This window comes from Falco punctatus (assembly GCF_963210335.1).
Source record: "Falco punctatus genome assembly, chromosome: 5".
In the NCBI taxonomy this organism is placed as follows: Eukaryota; Metazoa; Chordata; class Aves; order Falconiformes; family Falconidae; genus Falco; species Falco punctatus.
The window spans coordinates 2013374-2032221 of record NC_137584.1 but is presented as its reverse complement, the minus strand read 5'-3'; the positions used below and the strand labels follow the sequence as shown (position 1 = coordinate 2032221).

Below are 18848 nucleotides of genomic sequence, written 5' to 3'. Positions count from 1 at the left end.
ATGAATCAGTGCTGTTTCATTCATAAATTCCAATTAATTTGCCTTGCATGTGTATACATTCTTCATATATTGTTAATACAAGGGTTACAGGCAATTGATTTTCCAGTTTGGTCATTGACTTGAAAAAAAGATTATGATAGAGCTCAATTTAAAACTACAGATGCCTGATTTTATGTATGTGTGTATGCACATATGATTTCCCCACAAAAATTACCCTTGTACCTTGTCTCTCCAATCTGTTTTCTATTGGGTATAATAGTCCTTTTCTTGTGGAAAAGGACTTTCATCTCTGGGTGATGGTGAAAAAAGCAAGAGGAATGAAGTCTTGGTTCACAACATGGGAAAAGAGCCTAATAAAAAAGGTGGGTGGGTGGGGGGGGTTGGGAAGAAACAATCTCTACGTATAATTAACTTATTATACTTGCACTAGTTTGATTCAGTCACTTTGCTATAGAAATTACGGAAGGGAAATAATTGTTAGAAATAATTCCCTTCTATTTTAACAAATTATATTTCTTGATAATTGTCATTTAAAGTATCAATGGGGTTCCACAAACAGAACAGGTGAAGGAAAAAAAAATAATTTGAATGAATGATTTTGAAATGTATGTAGGTTATGTCCATGTGTGAAACCTAAACTATTAGGCAGGGGTGAAGTTCAGATACAGGTTATTCCTGTGTAATTCCGCTTCGGCCATCCTTCTAGAAGTAATGTCTTAGTTCTTGACTTATTTAAAGATTAGGTTGGATCAGAGCAAACAGTCTGCAAGAGAGGTCTGCATTAGTATTACAGATACTACAGAGGTGCAGGAGTGGGATAGGCAATACAGAGTGTGTGTGTTGATGGGAAAGGAGAATATAGCAGCCACATAGCTGCTGCATAACGTGTATGGAGTGAATTACGTGATGGTATTGGAAAGGTGATAGTTTATTTACCTTTTAATCAGTAAAACCCCAAAATTATACCTTCACTTTGATTTATTCAGGAATGACTCTCTGTAAACTCACCTTCTATAAAGACATGGATTCTCAGGCAATATAAATTGGTGTAGTCTCACAGATTTCAGATAAACCTCATTGTTTTGTGCCAAAGAGGATTTGCAGATTTGTTTGTTTTATTTCCGTTTATGTCAACAGTTACATTCTATGTTCCTTCTGCTGTAGAAAAGGAAGCTGCGATCAGCCAGTCTTAGGCTGCATGACATGAAAATCTCGTATGCATACAAGGAGATATTCAGAGGTGGTGGAAGGCCTCAGTATTTTAAAAACAAGCAAACATCCTCCCCCGGCCAATACAAAACAAACAAACCAAAAAAATCCCACAACACTTCATAAATATGAATGATTTGAAATGGTCTGAAAACATTTAGTAGTGCAGTATCAGACTTAAACAGGCCACCTGACACCATGAGTCTTCACTCTTTTTAGTAGGACTAGTTACACACATATATATATATATGCATACTCCTTTCTAATAATGAAGTTTGAGCACACTTAGAAGTTTTCTGTTGCTCAGGGACCCAGGCCCTTTATTCTTCTCCCTTAATGCTAACATGATTGTGAGTTAAGTCCAGCTGACTTCCAGTGCAGCAAATGAAAATCAGAACAGCTGAAGTTTTAAAATTTGAGTATATAATCAGGTTTCATAATACTTTTTTATATTGAGCTTTTCTTGTGATGTCTATACCATGTAAATATTTTTGCATGACAGGGTTCATGGTGCTTTTTGCTTTCCAAGAATTGTTAAATAATCTTGTCTCAGAAGAAGTTTGTCTATATTTCTGACAGAATCTGCTAGTTTCCTACGGTTTTTTTGATAAAAAAACTTTCTCCTTTCCTCTCTCAGTGTTCAGGAAATGCTGACAGGCCAGAGGCTTTGTCAGTCCAGCTCCCATAATGATGCTGTCCTGGCAGCCCTGAACCAACAAAGAAGTGATGGCATACTTTGTGATATCACCCTTATTGCTGAAGAACAGAAATTCCATGCACATAAAGCAGTTCTGGCAGCCTGCAGTGACTACTTCCGAGTAAGTCCAAAGATTTTTTTTTTCTTTTCTTATAATAATATTAAAAATTACCCTGGGGGTGGGAAGGCAGGGATGGGTATAGATATCATACTGAACAAGCTTTAAATTTGAGCCTATATAAAATTCAGGATTACTGCACATTCAGTAGTGTATGCAACTTTAAATATCTACATACATGTCATAGGAAAGAAATGTTAAGAACTTAATAATTTTTTTATCGGTATTTATGAGTAGTCTACCCCACCACAGAGATAGGCAGTACACATCTGTCTATGAATCTTATGTCCCAGTAAATCAAGTGGAACATTTTTTTGTAGAACCCAGATGTTTGAGACAGCTGTGATTAAAGCATGGAAGAATGGGGAGAACAAATTTAATAAATGCAATTTAAGTGAGCTTGAGAGTGGATTTTTGTAGGGGTGTAAAGGCTTACTTTCAAAGAGGAGATCATAGTAAATTTTTAAGCATAATAAAACTTACTTTCAGAAACAAGCGTTTCTGAAATGTAAAGATTAAAATATTCCCTGGGAAATCTAATTCAGACACTTAGCATGGAAAATTGAACCCAGGTGCTAAAATTGGAGTAACTGAAAAGTTGAGTTTTCTAATAGGACGAACATTCTTCATATGAATGAATTTTACTAGCCTGCATTATAATATACCTGTTCAAAATGTTGGACTGACTATAGAATCATAGAATGTTTGGGGTTGGAAAGGATCTTAAGGATTATCTAGTTTCAAGCCCCCTGCCACGGGCAGGGACACCTTCCTCTAGACCAGGTTGCTCAAAGCCCCATCCAGCCTACCCTAGTCTCGCACCTGGGGAGGAACAGCCCCATACACCAGTACAGGCTGGGAGCTGACCTGCTGCAAGGCAGCTCTGAGGAGAAGCACCTGGGAGTTCTGGGGGACAGCAAGCTGCCCAGGAGCCAGCAGTGTGTCCTGGTGGCCAAGGCGGCAAATGGGATCATCCTGGGGTGCATTAGGAGGAGCGTGGCCAGCAGGTCGAGGGAGGGGATCCTCGCCCTCTGCTCTGCCCTGGTGAGGCCACACCTGGAGAGCTGTGTCCAGCCCTGGGCTCCAGAAACTGGGGAGCTACTGGAGAAGGGCCAGCGGAGGGCTACAAGGATGACCAGGGGACTGGAGCATCTCCCTTGTGAGGGAAGTCTGAGAGAGCTGGGGCTGTTGAGCCTGGAGAAGACTGAGAGGGGATCTGATCAATTTCTACAAATATCTTGAGGGTGAGTGTCAAGAGGACGGGGCCAGGCTCTTTTCAGTGGTGCCCGGTGACAGGACAAGGGGCAATGGGCACAGACTGCAACGCAGGAATTTCCACCTGAATGTGAGGAAAAACTTCTTTCTTTACTTTCGAGGGTGACAGAGCCCTGGAACAGGCTGCCCAGAGAGGCTGGGGAGTCTCCTTTGGAGACATTCAAAAGCTGCCTGGACATGATTCTGTGCAACCTGCTCTAACGAATGTGCTTTAGCAGCCATTTGGACTAGGTGATCTCCAGAGGTCCCTTCCAACCGTGACCATTCTGCAACTTCCAGGGCTGGAGTATCCACAGCGTCTCTAGGCAATATTCCAGTGCCTCACTACCCTCATAGTGAAGATTTTTTCCTTATATCTGATCTAAACCTTATGCTCTTTCAGCTTAAAGTCGTTACCCCTTGTCACTACCGCTACATGCCCTTGTAAAAAGTCCCTCTCCAGCTTTCTCGTAGGCCCCCTTCAGGTACGGGAAGGCTGCTGGAAGGTCTTCCTGGAGCCTTCTCTTCCCCAGGCTGAACAGCCCCAGCTCTCTCAGCCTCTCTTCATAGGAGAGGTGCTCCAGCCCTCTGACTGTCTTTGTGGCTCTCCTCAGACTCACTCCAACAGGTCCATGTCCTTCTTATGCTGGGAGCCCCAGAGCTGGATGCAGCACTGCAGGTGGGGTCTCATGAGACTGGAGTAGAGGGGCAGAATCACCTCCCGCAACCTACTGGTCACACTTCTTCTGATGCAGCCCGGGATACAGTTTGCTTTCTGGGCTGCAAATGCGTGTTGCCAGGTCATAATGAGCTTCTCATCAACAAACAGCTGGTTCTATGTGTGAGTCATCCTGTTGTTATTCAGAGACTAAAGCTAAAATTAATTTAAGGATCTGTTTTCTTTAACAAAGTAAGTTTATTTAATATTTTGCCTACACTGTAATTGTAGTGCTATGAATTTCTTCATGGTGACCTTTTTGTTTTGTTACAGTAGTAACAGGATGTATGACAACTGTTCTAAATCCTTAATTACCCGAGCAGAATTTTTTCTTTCTGTCAACTCTCTCTTTTGGTTAGAATTGAGACTTAATTTATTCTGTGTATTTAATTTATTCTGTTAACCTTGATGTAACTTTCACTGTGATGATGTTGAGCCAATTGATTGCTCATTTTTTGAGCTTGCCTGCATGCTTCTGTGTTCCGCTACTGCAGACTTCGTACTGCTGTAGCTGCTAATGCTGCTTTGTCATGATGCCCTGGCCTGCTGTAACACAGATTGCTTACCTCTTTTTTCCTTTTACCCCAGTACACAGAGAGGGATTTTGGAGCTCTCTAGCTTTAGCAAGTGCTATATATATTTGATGATGATAGATATACTACAGGGCTACTTTTCTGGTTTGACTGAAATATTTTAATGAGTGCCATATCATTCCTCTGCACCTATGACGTATGTTCTTTCCAGAGCTCATTGTATCCTGTGCACAGAAACATCATAAAGCAGGCAGCTATACCCAGTGTTCCAAGCCAGTGTGGTAGGAACAGCTTCTACCTTGGTCACTTATTGATTGACCTTGAGATTTGGGGCACTGTGCCTCACCCTGTTATTTCCAATTGAGTTACTAGGTATTTTGTGGACAGTTATTGCAAATTAAAATCTTAATGCCCTGCAGAAAAGAAAACAGCTTTAAAATAGATGAAATTACTATGTAAATATTTTCTATTAAAAAAAGTACTGAGAGAATGATCTATACAACATTTAGTAATTTGATCAGCCTCAAAATTGTTATAATTTGGTAGGACATAGTCTTCAGACTTTAGGTATCAGCTATAAATATGGAACTGGGGCTTTCTGAAATCAGCCAGACAGTTTCTATTATTAATGGACAAAAAGTTTTGTGCAAAAATTGTGAAATGAGATTTATGTTCTGTAGGAAGGTGGCAAAAAAAAAGGTAGTATACACTATGTTCCTGATTCTAATAATTTAGAAAAAGCAAGAGTTGATTAAAAAGTAATAATGTTCTGTATTTGAAATGAGATTAATAATGTTTGTATATCTAGGGGGATTTTGCCTAATTTGAGCTACCAGGGTATTCATTTTCTAAGATTTAGGAGGATGACGCCAAGCTTCATTCAGAGTCAGTGAAGAGAAACAGGCATTTCCAGGGGATGATAAAGGAGGATAGAAGATTTATTTAGAATTAATTGAATGACCATCTGGAAGTGCCAGATTTCTCTCCACGCATCCTGAAGCCTAGACTCACGTGCTTCAAACTTAGCTGTTAATATAACATACGTTGATTTCTACCCTTAATTTTTCCTGGATTTTTTTGGAGGAATTCTTGGATGAACCCTGAAGTTATTTATGAAGAAGTCATTGCCATGGGAAACTTACTTTTCACTAACTTTTGTGAAGGTAAAAGAGCAGGACTGTGGTGAACAGGATTTTGGGAACATCAGATGTTGGAGTTGCCTTGAATAAAACTGAGATGACACCACTATCTATCAGTGTGACACGAAGAACTTGCCTACCATAGCTTCTGGTTTCTATGGCTCATAGATTTGATTAATATACCAGCCTACATTCAGCTGTATTTGGAGAGGCTGTCGTCCAATTCTTATGATCTCACAGATTACTCCAGAAATATGTTCAGTTCTACACAGGGCTCTATCAGAATGAATCAGCATGATTTTTTTTGTTTGGGGTTTTTTCTTCTTTTTTTTTTTTTTTTTTTTTCCCCACTCATGTAAAACAGCTTGTACAAGAGACTGGATGTTTGCCTTCTGCAGAGCCCTGTTACGGTTTTCTACATTTTCTGTGTCTACTTCGATTTAGATGGAGCTACTTCTGAAATTGTAGTGTTTTCTTGATGAGAATATCAAGTCAGCTGAGCAGCATGTTTTGTTTTTTTTTTTTTTTTAAATTGCCACTTATTTCTTTTACTGCAAAGAAACATTTGTTAACACTTTAGAAGGGTAACTAAATGTGTGTCATGTTACAGACTGAGGGAATCGCAGCCATTGTATGTGGAAGAGTGGAGAAGGTCAAGCCGAGGGTTTCCTCATCAATTTTTCTTTGAGGTTATAGTCTGCAGTAAAAATCTTCCCTTTGCTTTTTTAAGACAAACTGTAAGACCTGAGCTTCAGCAACATACTAAGGGCCAGCCTTTCAGGCTAACAGCCTGCAATCCCTCCTTCCAGGTGGTATAGTTAGTCTTATAGTTCCAGCTGTGTAGAAACACTGGAATTTAAATCCTAAGCATAGCATCTGATTTGGGAGTTTGTTACACCAAAATGTTGTGGATTTTTTCTTTAAGAAAACTTCTCAGGAAATTGCATAGACAGGCTGCATTAAAAATACAAAGTTAAACTGTAAGATCAGACACTTGAAAATTAGAGTTGTCAATTCGTTTTCTGTTCAGTATCTCCTGTAGGACCTTTTCTTTCAAAATGAGTTAAGGAATACAGTAGTTAGCTCCATACCCTAAAAGACTCATATCAAGAATAGTAAACATGTATGTATTTTTATGTATTCATTTTTAAGCAACAAATGGCATTTTAGGTGAACTTTTCCATATGACATGCTGTAATTTGTTATTTTTTTCAGTCTATTGCAGTAAGACAAGGCGGTTGAGTTAGTATGTGTGCATTGCGATAACTCTAGCATGCTAAGTCATTTCCAATTAAAAGATTCTTTTTCTTTTTTCCCCTCTGGGAGCAAAATGAAACGTTACTGCATGACTTCATTAGTAGGCATTTACAGTGTTGGCAGGTGATTATATAACCTCAGGATTTTCTTGTATAAAATGCATTGGTTTTCCAGTCAGAGCAACGCTTATTATTTTTCATTTGAGTGGGTTAATAGTCACAGGACTTTCATCTTTCTCAAAAAGATGCAGATTTTTCATGTAATCGGGATTAAAAAAATTATATTACTTAACTAGAATAGATTTTAAGATGTAAATAATATTCAAACTTTTTTGACAATAAGCCCGCTCAATTCTTAGTTCATTTCAGAGAAGATTCTTCTAGTAGATACAAAGTCTGTATGCAAAATTAGTACTTAGAACTGTCACAGTTGATTCTTAAGCAGTTTCTTTTCAAGGTTTTTCTGTGCTGCCTTTCTTCCATGTCAACAGATAGTTTCTTCCTGTGTACATAACATCACTGATTGTTCATATTTTGCAATATATTGCACTGTTTCTTGATAAGGTTAGTTAATTTTTATAAACAAATCCCTGAGGTATGAAAGACTGTATGATGTAAATAGCTTTTGAGGTCTTGTTACACGAATCATAGAGGAAAAGGCTCTCCCTAACATGACTTAGGGATAGATCTAAGGACCTGGTTCCGAGAAATCAGAATTACCTGCTGCTTTTGCAGTATAATGTGATTTTGTTTTTAGTATTCTACCATCGATGTATGTGTACCAAACAAACGATATTTTCCTTGCTATTGTACCCTGGAAGTGATGGTGCTACTTGTCTTTTCACATAACACTTAAAAATAGTAGCTCTTTCCATTGGCCCAGATCAGCAATATTCTTCTTGTAATACTTAACCATTACTGAGACTTTTGTGTCAAAGGAGGCTCTTACCTTCACTTCTAGCTTCCTGTGTAGGTTGAGAAATACGTCCTCTTCTTGTCTGTCTAAACTTCTCCTGGGATCATTTTAGTTTCATTTTTTCAGTTGGAAATTACTATATATTTGAGAAACCAAGCTATTTCATCTGTATTAATTGCCTAACACAGCTTTGGCAGATCTTGGTCACATAGCTTCACTGTGTCATCTAACACTGTTTCTAAACTAATGCTTTTAAAATTTTTCCAAGCATGTAGAATCATTGTTTTTGTTAAATGTTCTATATACTTTTTTTCCTTTAATAATTACTGCAGGTTCTTCAACTAAAATAATTCGAAGTATAACCTTCATAAGGATATTACCTGCTTGTAATAATTACCCAGCAGGTAACTTGAAGTGAATGCCTGTATGCTTGTTGTATACCTGCAGCTTGCATCCAAAAGCAGCGTTCTAATGAATTTGAACCTGAAGTTCTAAGTTAGACCAACCTTTGTGAACAAGATAACAAAAGGAAGGAAATGCAATTAACAACAGATTCTGCTTCATTCGATGGAACTAGTTGGCTCTGTTCAACTGCATCTCCTTCTTGTAAAAAAGCTATTGTAAGTAGAATTAAAAAATGGAGATCAGTGTTTGGAATGGACTTTGGGTTTCTTGAGTTCTGAGCAACTCAGGCAAGTGAAGCAGTGCCAAATGCTCTCTTAAACAGTTTGTGAATATAAAGGCAACAGAAGTTTACTGTGGAGGAAAAGCCTCCAAAAGAAAATGATTAATTATTGTAAATCAGACAATGTTATCTTAATTAATAGTGAAACATTTATATTTTTTCATTATGTAACACACATAGTTGCTTGCCACTAGGATATGTTAATAACCCACAGCTGTGCTTTATTGGCCTCCTCTGTACAAGAGAGATGTGGACATACTGGAGAGAGTCCGGTGAAGGGCTGTGAAGGTGATTGTGGAACTGGAGTTTCTTTCCTGTGAGGAAAGGCTGAGAGAGCTGGGACTGTTCAGCCCGGAGCAGAAAAGGCTCAGGGGGATCTTGCCATTGTGTACAAACACCTGAAGGGAGAGTGCAAAGAGGACAGAGACAGGCTCTTTTCAGTGGTGCCCAGTGCCAGGACAAGGGCAGTGGGCACAAATGGAAACACTGGAGGTTTCCTCTGAATTTCAGGGTAATGCTTTTTTTCCCCCTAGAGGGTAACTGAGCACTGGCACAGGTTCCCCAGGGAGGTTGTGGAGTCTCCATCCGTGGAGTTATCCAGAAGCTGTCTAGACACAGTCCTGGGCTCTGCTAGAGCAGGGGATTGGACAAGATGACTTCGGGGTCCCTTCCGGTGGCAACTGTTCTATGATTCATAGTGGAACTAAAACAATAAAGACAGTATTTCTAGAACATTTTAGTTAAACTGAAGGTTTGCTTTTTTGTTAAGGAACTAAAAATGTAGGTGTAACTGATGTTGCATAAATGTGGTCTGTAGCGGAAATGATTATGTCTCCCCCTTCCCCATTCATATTCTTTTTGTGAAACCTAGCATTTGAGGATTGACCAACGACTTGGGAAGTGCAAAAATCTGGTAAATCTGAGCCAACACTATTTTTCACCAACTGCTGAATGCATATCTAGTACAGACTTGTTTGGGACAGTACAGGCTGAAATCCAGCATACCTCTAAGAATAGTAGGATAATACTATGAGGACAGTATGTGGTGCTTCCAGACTATGCAGACTCGTAATGGGCTTGGGAGAAATCTGAGCACTGCTTGTAATGATTTACGAAAGAAGGCCGAGAAAAGCAAGCGTATTTGTGAGCCTGACTCTTAGTACAAAATCCTCCTCTGATGCTCAAGCTAGAAAGCTAGTCTGTTAGTTGTTCAGAAGCAGTCATACCTATCCACGTATGGCCTGTGGCTGGAGAAGGACTGCAGGTACAACTACGGTTTGTTTTGAGATCTGACACATCCATTAACAGATCGACTACAGGATGCAGATCTACAGTTGTAGAGATGTGAGTTGACTATCCTAGAGGTGGCAAACCATGCATCTGGTTATGTTGCATCCTTTCCCTTCTTATCTTTGTTTTCGCTGATAAGTTATGTGAAAATTGAAACACTTTCTGTAAAATACCTAGCTGGTTTTCTGCCCTCATCATGATTTATGCACAACTAGTAATACCACAGCTATATGGCATCTCTCATACATCCTTGCCATCTTCTTACTCTTAACATTCTTCCCCACAGGCTGAGAAGCCTCAAGACTTTTGACCAATTTATTTCTTGTCTTTGCTGTACTAATTCATATTGTGTTGTGCCATACTCCATTATCCCCTGACTCAGAAGCTGTTCCCAGCCTCCTTACAAAATGATAGAGCAGTCTCATTACTGTCACACCAGAGGTTTTCTTGTTGAAGAACATTGATAAAGGTGTTTCTTTTAAATGTGCTTAATATTGAGATAAAACTGTTCCCCCCACAACTTTTTTAATCTCTTTGGGGTTTTTTAATGCATTCTTCCTATGTAAGGAAACTAACTGCAAACTTGGGAAGGAACATAATCTTAGTAGTGCTTCCAGGCTTGCAGCTATTCACCTTGTGATGTTCACTATGATACAGTAATGCTGTAAGAAATCTAAAGACAATTTCAGCATGCTGTTTAGCCAAATGCGGCACAATACACGTAGTTCTGAGTGACACCAACAATGCAGAAGGTATTTGAAGATTCATAGTAGTGTTGGGTGTTGTGAACACGTTACTTATACACTGTCTGTTGAGAAATGAGAACTCAGTGCTGCTTGCTTCTTGTTAGGAAAAAAAAAATGCCTAAAATGAGGAGTCCTGGAAAAAAAATTTTGATAAGTTCTATTCCTTGCACAATATAATGGTTTAAATACAAACCAGAGTTTTGTTAATATTTATTCAGCAATGCAGTTACAATTGAATGTCAAGAAAACAGCACTTCACTTAAAATATTGTTTGATATAGACATTGTTAATAATTTTACAAAGTTTAATCAAGTTGTTGGAAGTAATGTAGCATGGGCAAACGTGAAGTAGCTTGTATAATATTTATCTGAACAAACCAGATTTTTTTTACTTCTGAAGTATACATAAAAATTATTTGCAAATGTTTTCAAGCTTTATAAATAAATATTTTAATATTCTTTCAAAGTGGACAAAGTAAGGGAGGGTGTCTGGTCATCCTTATCTTTGCAATTAACACGTTTTTATTCTGTGAAGCTCTGAAGCAGTTTTCCTTTGCTGCAGACAGGATTCCTACAGCTCAGCAATGTGGTTGCTGTTAGAAACATTTACAAGAATCTTCTCTTTTCTGAATTCTGTTTTCAGATTCCCAACAGTTATTATGCTGTCAGGGTAAATATGTTTCTGTTGCAATTCTCATACTACGTAAATGAGTTAATTGCAATTTTTCCACTGCTGGATGGTAGACAGTATGGTGCCTTATTCTCTGAGTTCTCCTCTTGATTATTTTTTTCACTTTTATTTTTTTGAAGTCCCTTTGTGGTGAGTGCACCACAAGTAAGTGTGGCAAAATCAACTCTGCGGTTAGTGAGACAGGTCAAGGAGACTGTGGCTCATTGTTTCAAATCACCACATGTTGTTATAACAGAGTTATTTGGTTGCTACTCAGTTGATGCATTTGCTTGATTTAAAAGCAGGACAGAAAGGAGTCATTGCAGTTGTGTTGCTGTAATTACCAGCTTTCTTTACCATTATCTTTCCTTGCTTTACCTCAGTTCAACTTCTCAGTGCTGCTACAGCAAGTGTTCTGAAGCTGGGCTGTGTGTGCTCAGCTGCAATTTCTGCGTTGCTAAGTGTCTGACCATGGAAAACCAATTTATTGGGGCAGGTCTGTGGTAGAAAAGTGTTTTCTTCTCAGTCTATAGTTTGGTGAAGAAGTCTTATATTTTAGAACATTGTTGGATGCAGTAGACGGTCTTCTGTATTTTTCCGTCTCCATTGGTATATTCCTACACAACCTCAGGAGAAGTTAAACCTATTATTCTGTGGGTGTAGTGAAGCTGAAAACACCTGAGTGCATTATTTGGGCAGTGTGTTACTTGTAGCTTCAGTGACTAGGACCCATGTACCATTTTAATGATATGAGAAGTATCCAAAGAAAAAGGCAAGACTGCTGAAGAGCTGAAAACACAATCCATATGTTGCACTTGTACATATAGCTGATATTAGGATGTTTTAACACTATTGAAATAACTGTTTTTCTCTTGGATGCTCCCTCAGGGTTTCTTCTATTCCTCATTTGTATAAGAAGCTGCCCGTCACAATGCACATACTTTTAACTTTTGTGTTGCACATCAGACTTGTTGGGAGTTCAGAGGAAAGTACCTTTCTTTAAACAAATTCTTCAATTGCTTCATTGTCAATAGTGCCATTTTTAAAAACCCTGTTAATAACTTCATTTTAGTAGACTGAAATGTGATATTGGCTAGTTGAATTCACATCACTGTAGGCCTTCATCTACTAAAAAGTTGGATTTAAGCAGTGGAACCTCTACATTTGACTTTCCTGAACAGCTTTGTAAAATGCTGCTGGTTGCTTATCTTTGGCAGGAGTTCATCTGCCTGAGTCAACTTGTTTTCAAACTTAGTTGTCTAAAACTTACCTAAGTACAAATCCAGTTACTGGATGACCTAATGTGAAAGTGACAAATGAATTAAAGTGCCTCTCGATCTACTATTTAATAGGTAGTGCCCCAAAAGAGGGAGATGCCCTTAAGAGCATTGGGTGAGAACATAAGAATCACCACACTGTTGGATCATTGGCTCGTTCCTTTAGCAGGAGCTGTGATGCCTTGGGAAAAAGAGTAAATCCAGGCTGAGTGTACGTGGTGTGTCTCTGAGCTCGGGGGCGTCTCCTGAGCAGGGTGTAATTCCTGCCTATTCAGCAGTCCCGAACAGGGGGCTCATCTAAGCTTTTATCCTCTCTCCCATTGAGCCTGTATAACTTATCTCATCCACTGTGTTCTCTAACAAGGTGGCCCACTGCCCCTTGTGTGAAGAACATGGGTTTTGTTTGTTCTGATTCTGACTTCCACCAGTTTCCCTTGACTTGTTGTAGTTCTTCTATTGGAAAAGACAACAAGCCATCAGTTCATAGGTGTTCTTCTCATGACACTCAATCAACTCTTGTACAGGCTGGAAATTTCTGACTTACTCAGATGTTACTCAAATTGAAGCTGTTCCATGTGCTTGATGATGCTTTTTGCCTTTCTCCGAAACTTGTACAGCTCTAGTATATCTTTTATGAGATGAGGGCAAGAGAATTGCGTGCAGCAGTAGGCAAAGCATAGATTTATGCATGGGCATAGGATTGATTTCTGTTTTGTTTTCTGTTGCCTAACAATTTATAAGTTTTGATTACTTTTTTTTGTTATTGCTGAGCACAGGGATGGCTTTTCATGAAACTGTCATATGCTAATTTTATAGCTGCCATTTTGAAACCAACTGCTCATTTCATACAATCCTTTTACAGTTTATCATGTTTTGCCCATGTCTTTACCACCTTGAATAGTGTTGCCTCAATGGACTTTTTAGCTTTACTGCTCTTGCAGTCCTTCTGGTCATTCCAGATCTTCTCTGGGCATGTTAAACAGCCCAGACTGAGGTGCTCCACTGGAATCATCACTCACTGTGAAAACTGGACTGCTTCCTTCCTTATTCACCGGTTTATGTATTCAGTTGCTTAACTACCCTTGCTTCTGTGTTCTCTCTTGCCTAGTTTGCCTTCAAAGCCTTTGAAAGCCTTTATCAAATGCTTTTTGTCAATCCACTTTGTGGAAAAGTAATGATTAGAGCTCAGCATAACATACTTTTCACCAGTAGGCAGCTATTACTGTTATATGTGTAAAACATATACTGTTTCCATGTATAAAACCAACTTTGTATTTGTGCATGTGTGCAAAAATCAAATTACCATCTTCTTAAACATGTGGAGCATTCTCAGCTACTGATGAAAGAATCTGGCCTTCTAAGGTCATAGGGTATCAGCTATACAAATAGGTAATAAATGTACAGAAAACCCATTTGAAATGAAAGTTACTAAATATTAGGACATCTTATGAAATGTCCAACTGTATTTTCGGAAGCTCTCATACCTGGCACTTAAGGATCTACCTTGCCAGTGCCAGAGTTAATTTCAAGCATGAAGGAGTAGGTGTCAAACCTATAGAATTTATGAGAATAAATAGATGTCATTGTGGTCTGTTAGTTTGGAGGGTGGTGGTTTGTTGGAGATGAAGAAAGAGGCAGAGGATAAATGAGCACACTCAGATGTCGACTGCTAAAAATAAAATGAGATGATTTTTATAGAGGCAGCTGTTTCAGAGGAGATAGCTGATGGATGGCAGAGCTCAGCTGATGATGAAAGCTACTATGACAAATGACTACAATATTAACACAAGCTTGGTTAATCAAGTAATTCTTTTATTTAGCAAATTGTTAGTGTTTAATTACTTCTGTAGGTTTTAACAGTAAAAGAATGTGGAAAACCAAAGGAAAATGGTCAGTGTGCTGGTTTTATTCTTTGGCCCTTGTATAAAACAATTTACTAAATACGTGGGTGGGAATTAAGGGTGGTACTTTAGCAAAATTATGTTATAATTATAACAGAAACCAGGATTAACACTCATAATGGAAAATAGGATTGTTTTAAAAGATATGAAGGGTATCTAGTTCAAACCCTCATAAAATGAACCATGTCAAATTTCAGCATTAGGCTTCTCACGTAACTAGTATGCCTTTGCAGTTACACTGCAGAATAAAGGTACTTGCCGTAGTTTACTATTGGTTGGAACATCTGGATGTCAGTGTCTAAGCCTTGCTGTACAATTATTTATTTATAGCCTGTATGTACAGAGGTGGGAAACTTGTCTTGATGGTACTGTATGAAGGATGCTTTTAAAAATAAGCCCCATAACAGTGTCAAAATTTTGATCGTGGTTTTTCCTGCAAGAAGAAATCAGAAGAAGCTTTGCTACCCTAAATGAAACATATTGTGGTAGTTAAAGTGCTAGTTCAAGAGCTAACCGACTTTTATTCCAATTTTGGGCTTGCTTTTGATATCACTTGCTAAAATCATCAAAGGACATGAACAATAGGCTTATGCATTTGCTGGGAAGCATTAAACCAATTTAAGCCAAAATTTGCAAATGTGACTCATGCTTTTCTGTGCTTGCCTGGAGATGCTGGGAAAAAAATCTGGTTTTAGTTGTGCTTCTCCCCTTATATTCCAAAAGGCAGGCCTGCTTAAGAGTGACTGTTATTAGGATAGCCTGTACATTACTGCAAATTTACTCAGTGCTTTGCATGGTGCTGTACTTACAATTCAGTTTTCTTGCTTCTGCTACAATGAAAGCAATAATTTTGGTATTCAGGACTACCTGTGACGACTCAATCATTTTGAAATATTGGAAGTAATAAGACTACTGTATCTGTACTAGTTCCCTGTTATTTTTTTTTATTCTGATACGGTGTTGCACATGAAGATTATAGAATTATTTGTTTCTATAGCACAACTTGGACTACTTTTAAATATAGATCTTTAAAGTGATAATGCAGCAACTCATTAGGAGTAGCATGCTACACTGTCCTTTTTCCTTGTGTCTTAAATTGTGTTTGTACATCTAAGCAAAAATCTGGGGAAGGCACATTGCACTGACTATTAAACTCTGACTATCAAAACATGAATTGGGTTTGATGCAGGTTCAGCCAAGTGTGTAACTTGTTAGCAACAAATGCTTATATTGTTTTCTGTTTTGACTGGCACTGAAGACCCTGTGCCTTGTTACAACCAAGAAAATTACTTTGTTCTTGCCGGGTTACTCCCCAAAAAATATGCGCTATACAAACCAGAAGAAATGTCACATCCTTAGGTCCTCTGTAGGGTAGCTCTTTGCTTCAGTTTTCATTACTTATTTCTAAAATCCGAAGGAAGCGATATCTTTCTGTATTAATAGTGCAATGGAATAAGTGCATTGCATATATCGTTGATTTGGTAAGCTCTTAGAGGCTGTGTAATCACGTATCACTGTGTGACACTGTGCTAAAAGAAACACCAAAGGTTCAGTGGAATCTGCTTTGCTAACAGTAATATTTGAGACTTCATACTGTGCATAAAATTGTATATTTTGCTGCTCAGTTTTTCCTTTATTTCTTCTTATTTCTTTAACTATATTCTGAAGGGAATTATTGAAGTTTAAGAACTACGAATGATAGCTGACCTTTTCATTTTACAGGATTCACTTTAGTTGCTTGGCAAATACTTAAAAAACAATATTTAGTTAGATTCATTGAGCAGGTGAATTACTGCAGGCTCAGTTATCAGTGATTGACGTTATGTGACATTTTCTGGGGGAATTTATATAGAACTTCTCAGAAGATTCATGTAATGAGCTTCTTAATCATATTTCATGCAGTTGGTATTGATGGATATGTTTTTCAGTGTGCGAGAGACTCCAGAGGACATGGCTGATGATTGATTTAGGATAGACAGGCTTAAATTGGGAGGAAACCAAAGCAAAAATGTAACATGCTAGTTACGAGAAGGAAAAACCACATTTTTACATGCAGTAAGGACACATTCACATACTGAGTATTTGGGTAAGTATACATACCTAGAACATAGCTGATATTTGATGTGGACATTGTCATCTGTCACAGTAGTATTTTTATTCCTGTTAATACATTCTGAATATATATATTCTTTTTTATTGTGGTAGGTGTAAACAGCAAAGAAGAAATAATACTGCTTATGTAAGGAAGGATTAGAACATGAAGTTAAGAACACCTAAAGGTTAATTCAGGAGTAGTACAACACAGATTAAATTATAATTTATTTATTTAATATTACTGTTACACGAACAATGAGTCACTATTTTTAGTACAAACTGCAAAAAAGAATGTTTTGGCCTGAAAGAGTTTATAGTTCAGATTGATAAGATAGTCTCAGGACTGGATACTTAGAAGTTTTAGTGACCTAGTCTTCGCTGTGAGGGTGGTGAGGCACAGGAACAGGTTGCCCACAGAAGCTGTGGATGCCCCATCCCTGGAATGTTCAAGGCCAGGCTGGATGGGGCTTTGAGCAACCTGGTCTAGTGGGAGGTGTCCCTGCCCATGGCAGGGGGTTGGAACTAGAGGATCCTTAAGGTCCCTTCCAACACAAACCATTCTATGATTCTATGATAGGCTTAGGTCCCAAATCAGAAAAAAATGCATTACTGAGCTGTTTTTTGATGCCAGACTGATACTGATGTCAGTAAGATTTATGGCAGGCTTAAAATTACACATGCAATAAAAAAATCGTGAGGTATCACATCATGACTGAGTTCCCTGAGCAGCGTAGGAAATTGATCCAAGATGTCTGAAGTGTTAGTATACTTTCTTCGTAGCTTTTCTGATGCATGAGATGAGAAGTACAATCAATTTTCTGTAAAGAAAAAGATGTGAAACAGGTGAATATAGAAGTAAGTGCATGTACTGTGGGAAGTGAATTTGAATAATACACCGCACTTAATGAAGAGGCCTGTCTATCTTAAAATAATTTTAAAAAGAACTCAAGAAATATCATTGTGGAATTCTGGAGGCAGAAATTGAAGATGACAGTTCTGCTCTTCAAAAACAGTAAAACAATGCTAGATAGTGTTAGTACTGTAAAAATTCAGTATAAGAAGAGAAATAGCTAAGGAAAACCTTTGCAGTTTCATTGATCAGTTCTTTACCAATTAGTTTACTAGATAGACAGGATAGATGTTGACTCACTTTCAAAATTTGAGTGTTTTTTTTTTCAGCTATAGGTGTGTGTATATATATATTTCTTCTTCAGACACATTTCTTAATTGGGTGGGAAAAAGTTAGTTAAATAGTTAGCATGACAACCATACGAGTTGTTCGGTGCATTTTAATTTTTTCCTATAGAGCTCAGCCTCAGTAATAAGAGGCTGTGTGGGAGGGCATACCTAAAATTTAATTTATGGTAGGACAGGTAAGAATTTTTTCCCCATAACATTTGACCAGAGTGCTTACAATATAGTTGGTAATTAGTAGGAAGAGTAGGAGTGAGTTTTTAACAGAGCTCTACAGTGACTTAGAGATGAGGAAGCTCATGTGCATTGAGCTTAACTTGTTATTTCATCTTGACTTCCTGGGTGTTCATCTTTTCGAGTGTGGCGTGATGAAAGGAACTACAAAAATGCTGCTTCGCTCTGTGCCAGCTTTCCACTCTCCCTAGCTGGTGGTGATTGTGATGAAGTGCAGCAAATGCTTATGTGCTTTACAGTAGAGAATGTGTCAGATTCCCAGTCAGCCACAGAACAATAGCTGAAGGTAAAGGCAGGCTCTTGCACATCAGTTGCAAAAACTTTCAACTACCAGTTAGTCAAGGATGAAAGGTGACAGGGTAAGCTGAGTGGGAGGTGGGCTGAGCTGATATATTTGCACTGTGTTGTACAAAACAAGTTGGCCTTGCTGAAACCCTATGGACATCATGTGACTGCAGCTTTAATGGGGGTGATTCTAAAGTATCCCAGGACTGTATTGTCGTGCTTGCTATCTGCTGCTAAGTCTGTGCTCGAACAAGAATTCGTGGAGGTCACAGCTATGCATTGGTGGGGAGGTCCAAACATTCATTTTGAATTGTAGTGGACTTAGAACTAGGGCTGCTGATAGTTATCAAAACAATGCCTGAGAAAGCAGAGGGAGGAAATTTGGAAACGTTGCTCTTTGACTTGCTGTAGATTGCTGTAGTAGGCTCAGTTTACTTGCTGGTTTTTGAAGGATTAGATTTCTTTTGCAAGTTACATTTAGAGTTGAATCAAAGAAAAAGAGATGATTATCACAATCTTGCTGAGGGAACTTTGAGATATTTTGGAGGTAATTGCTGTGCTGGAACCAGGTACTTCAGTCCCAGAAGTGCCAGGGTATTTCTTGGAGGCAGTAATTTAAATGGTCATTTGCTC

The 18848-nt window shown here is 38.5% G+C and overlaps 1 protein-coding gene across 5 annotated transcripts in view; it reads left to right on the top strand.

Moving 5' to 3' along the window:
- The window catches only part of KLHL32 (kelch like family member 32), a 136302-nt gene that overhangs the window by 34913 nt on the left and 82541 nt on the right, over positions 1 to 18848 (top strand). For all 5 annotated transcript variants that reach the window (XM_080389048.1, XM_080389046.1, XM_080389045.1 and 2 more), the window contains one exon: positions 1847 to 2027. In XM_080389048.1, coding sequence (XP_080245174.1) covers positions 1857 to 2027 — 171 coding nt within the window. In that variant the 5' untranslated portion in view covers positions 1847 to 1856. The remainder of the gene's footprint in view (positions 1 to 1846; positions 2028 to 18848) is intronic.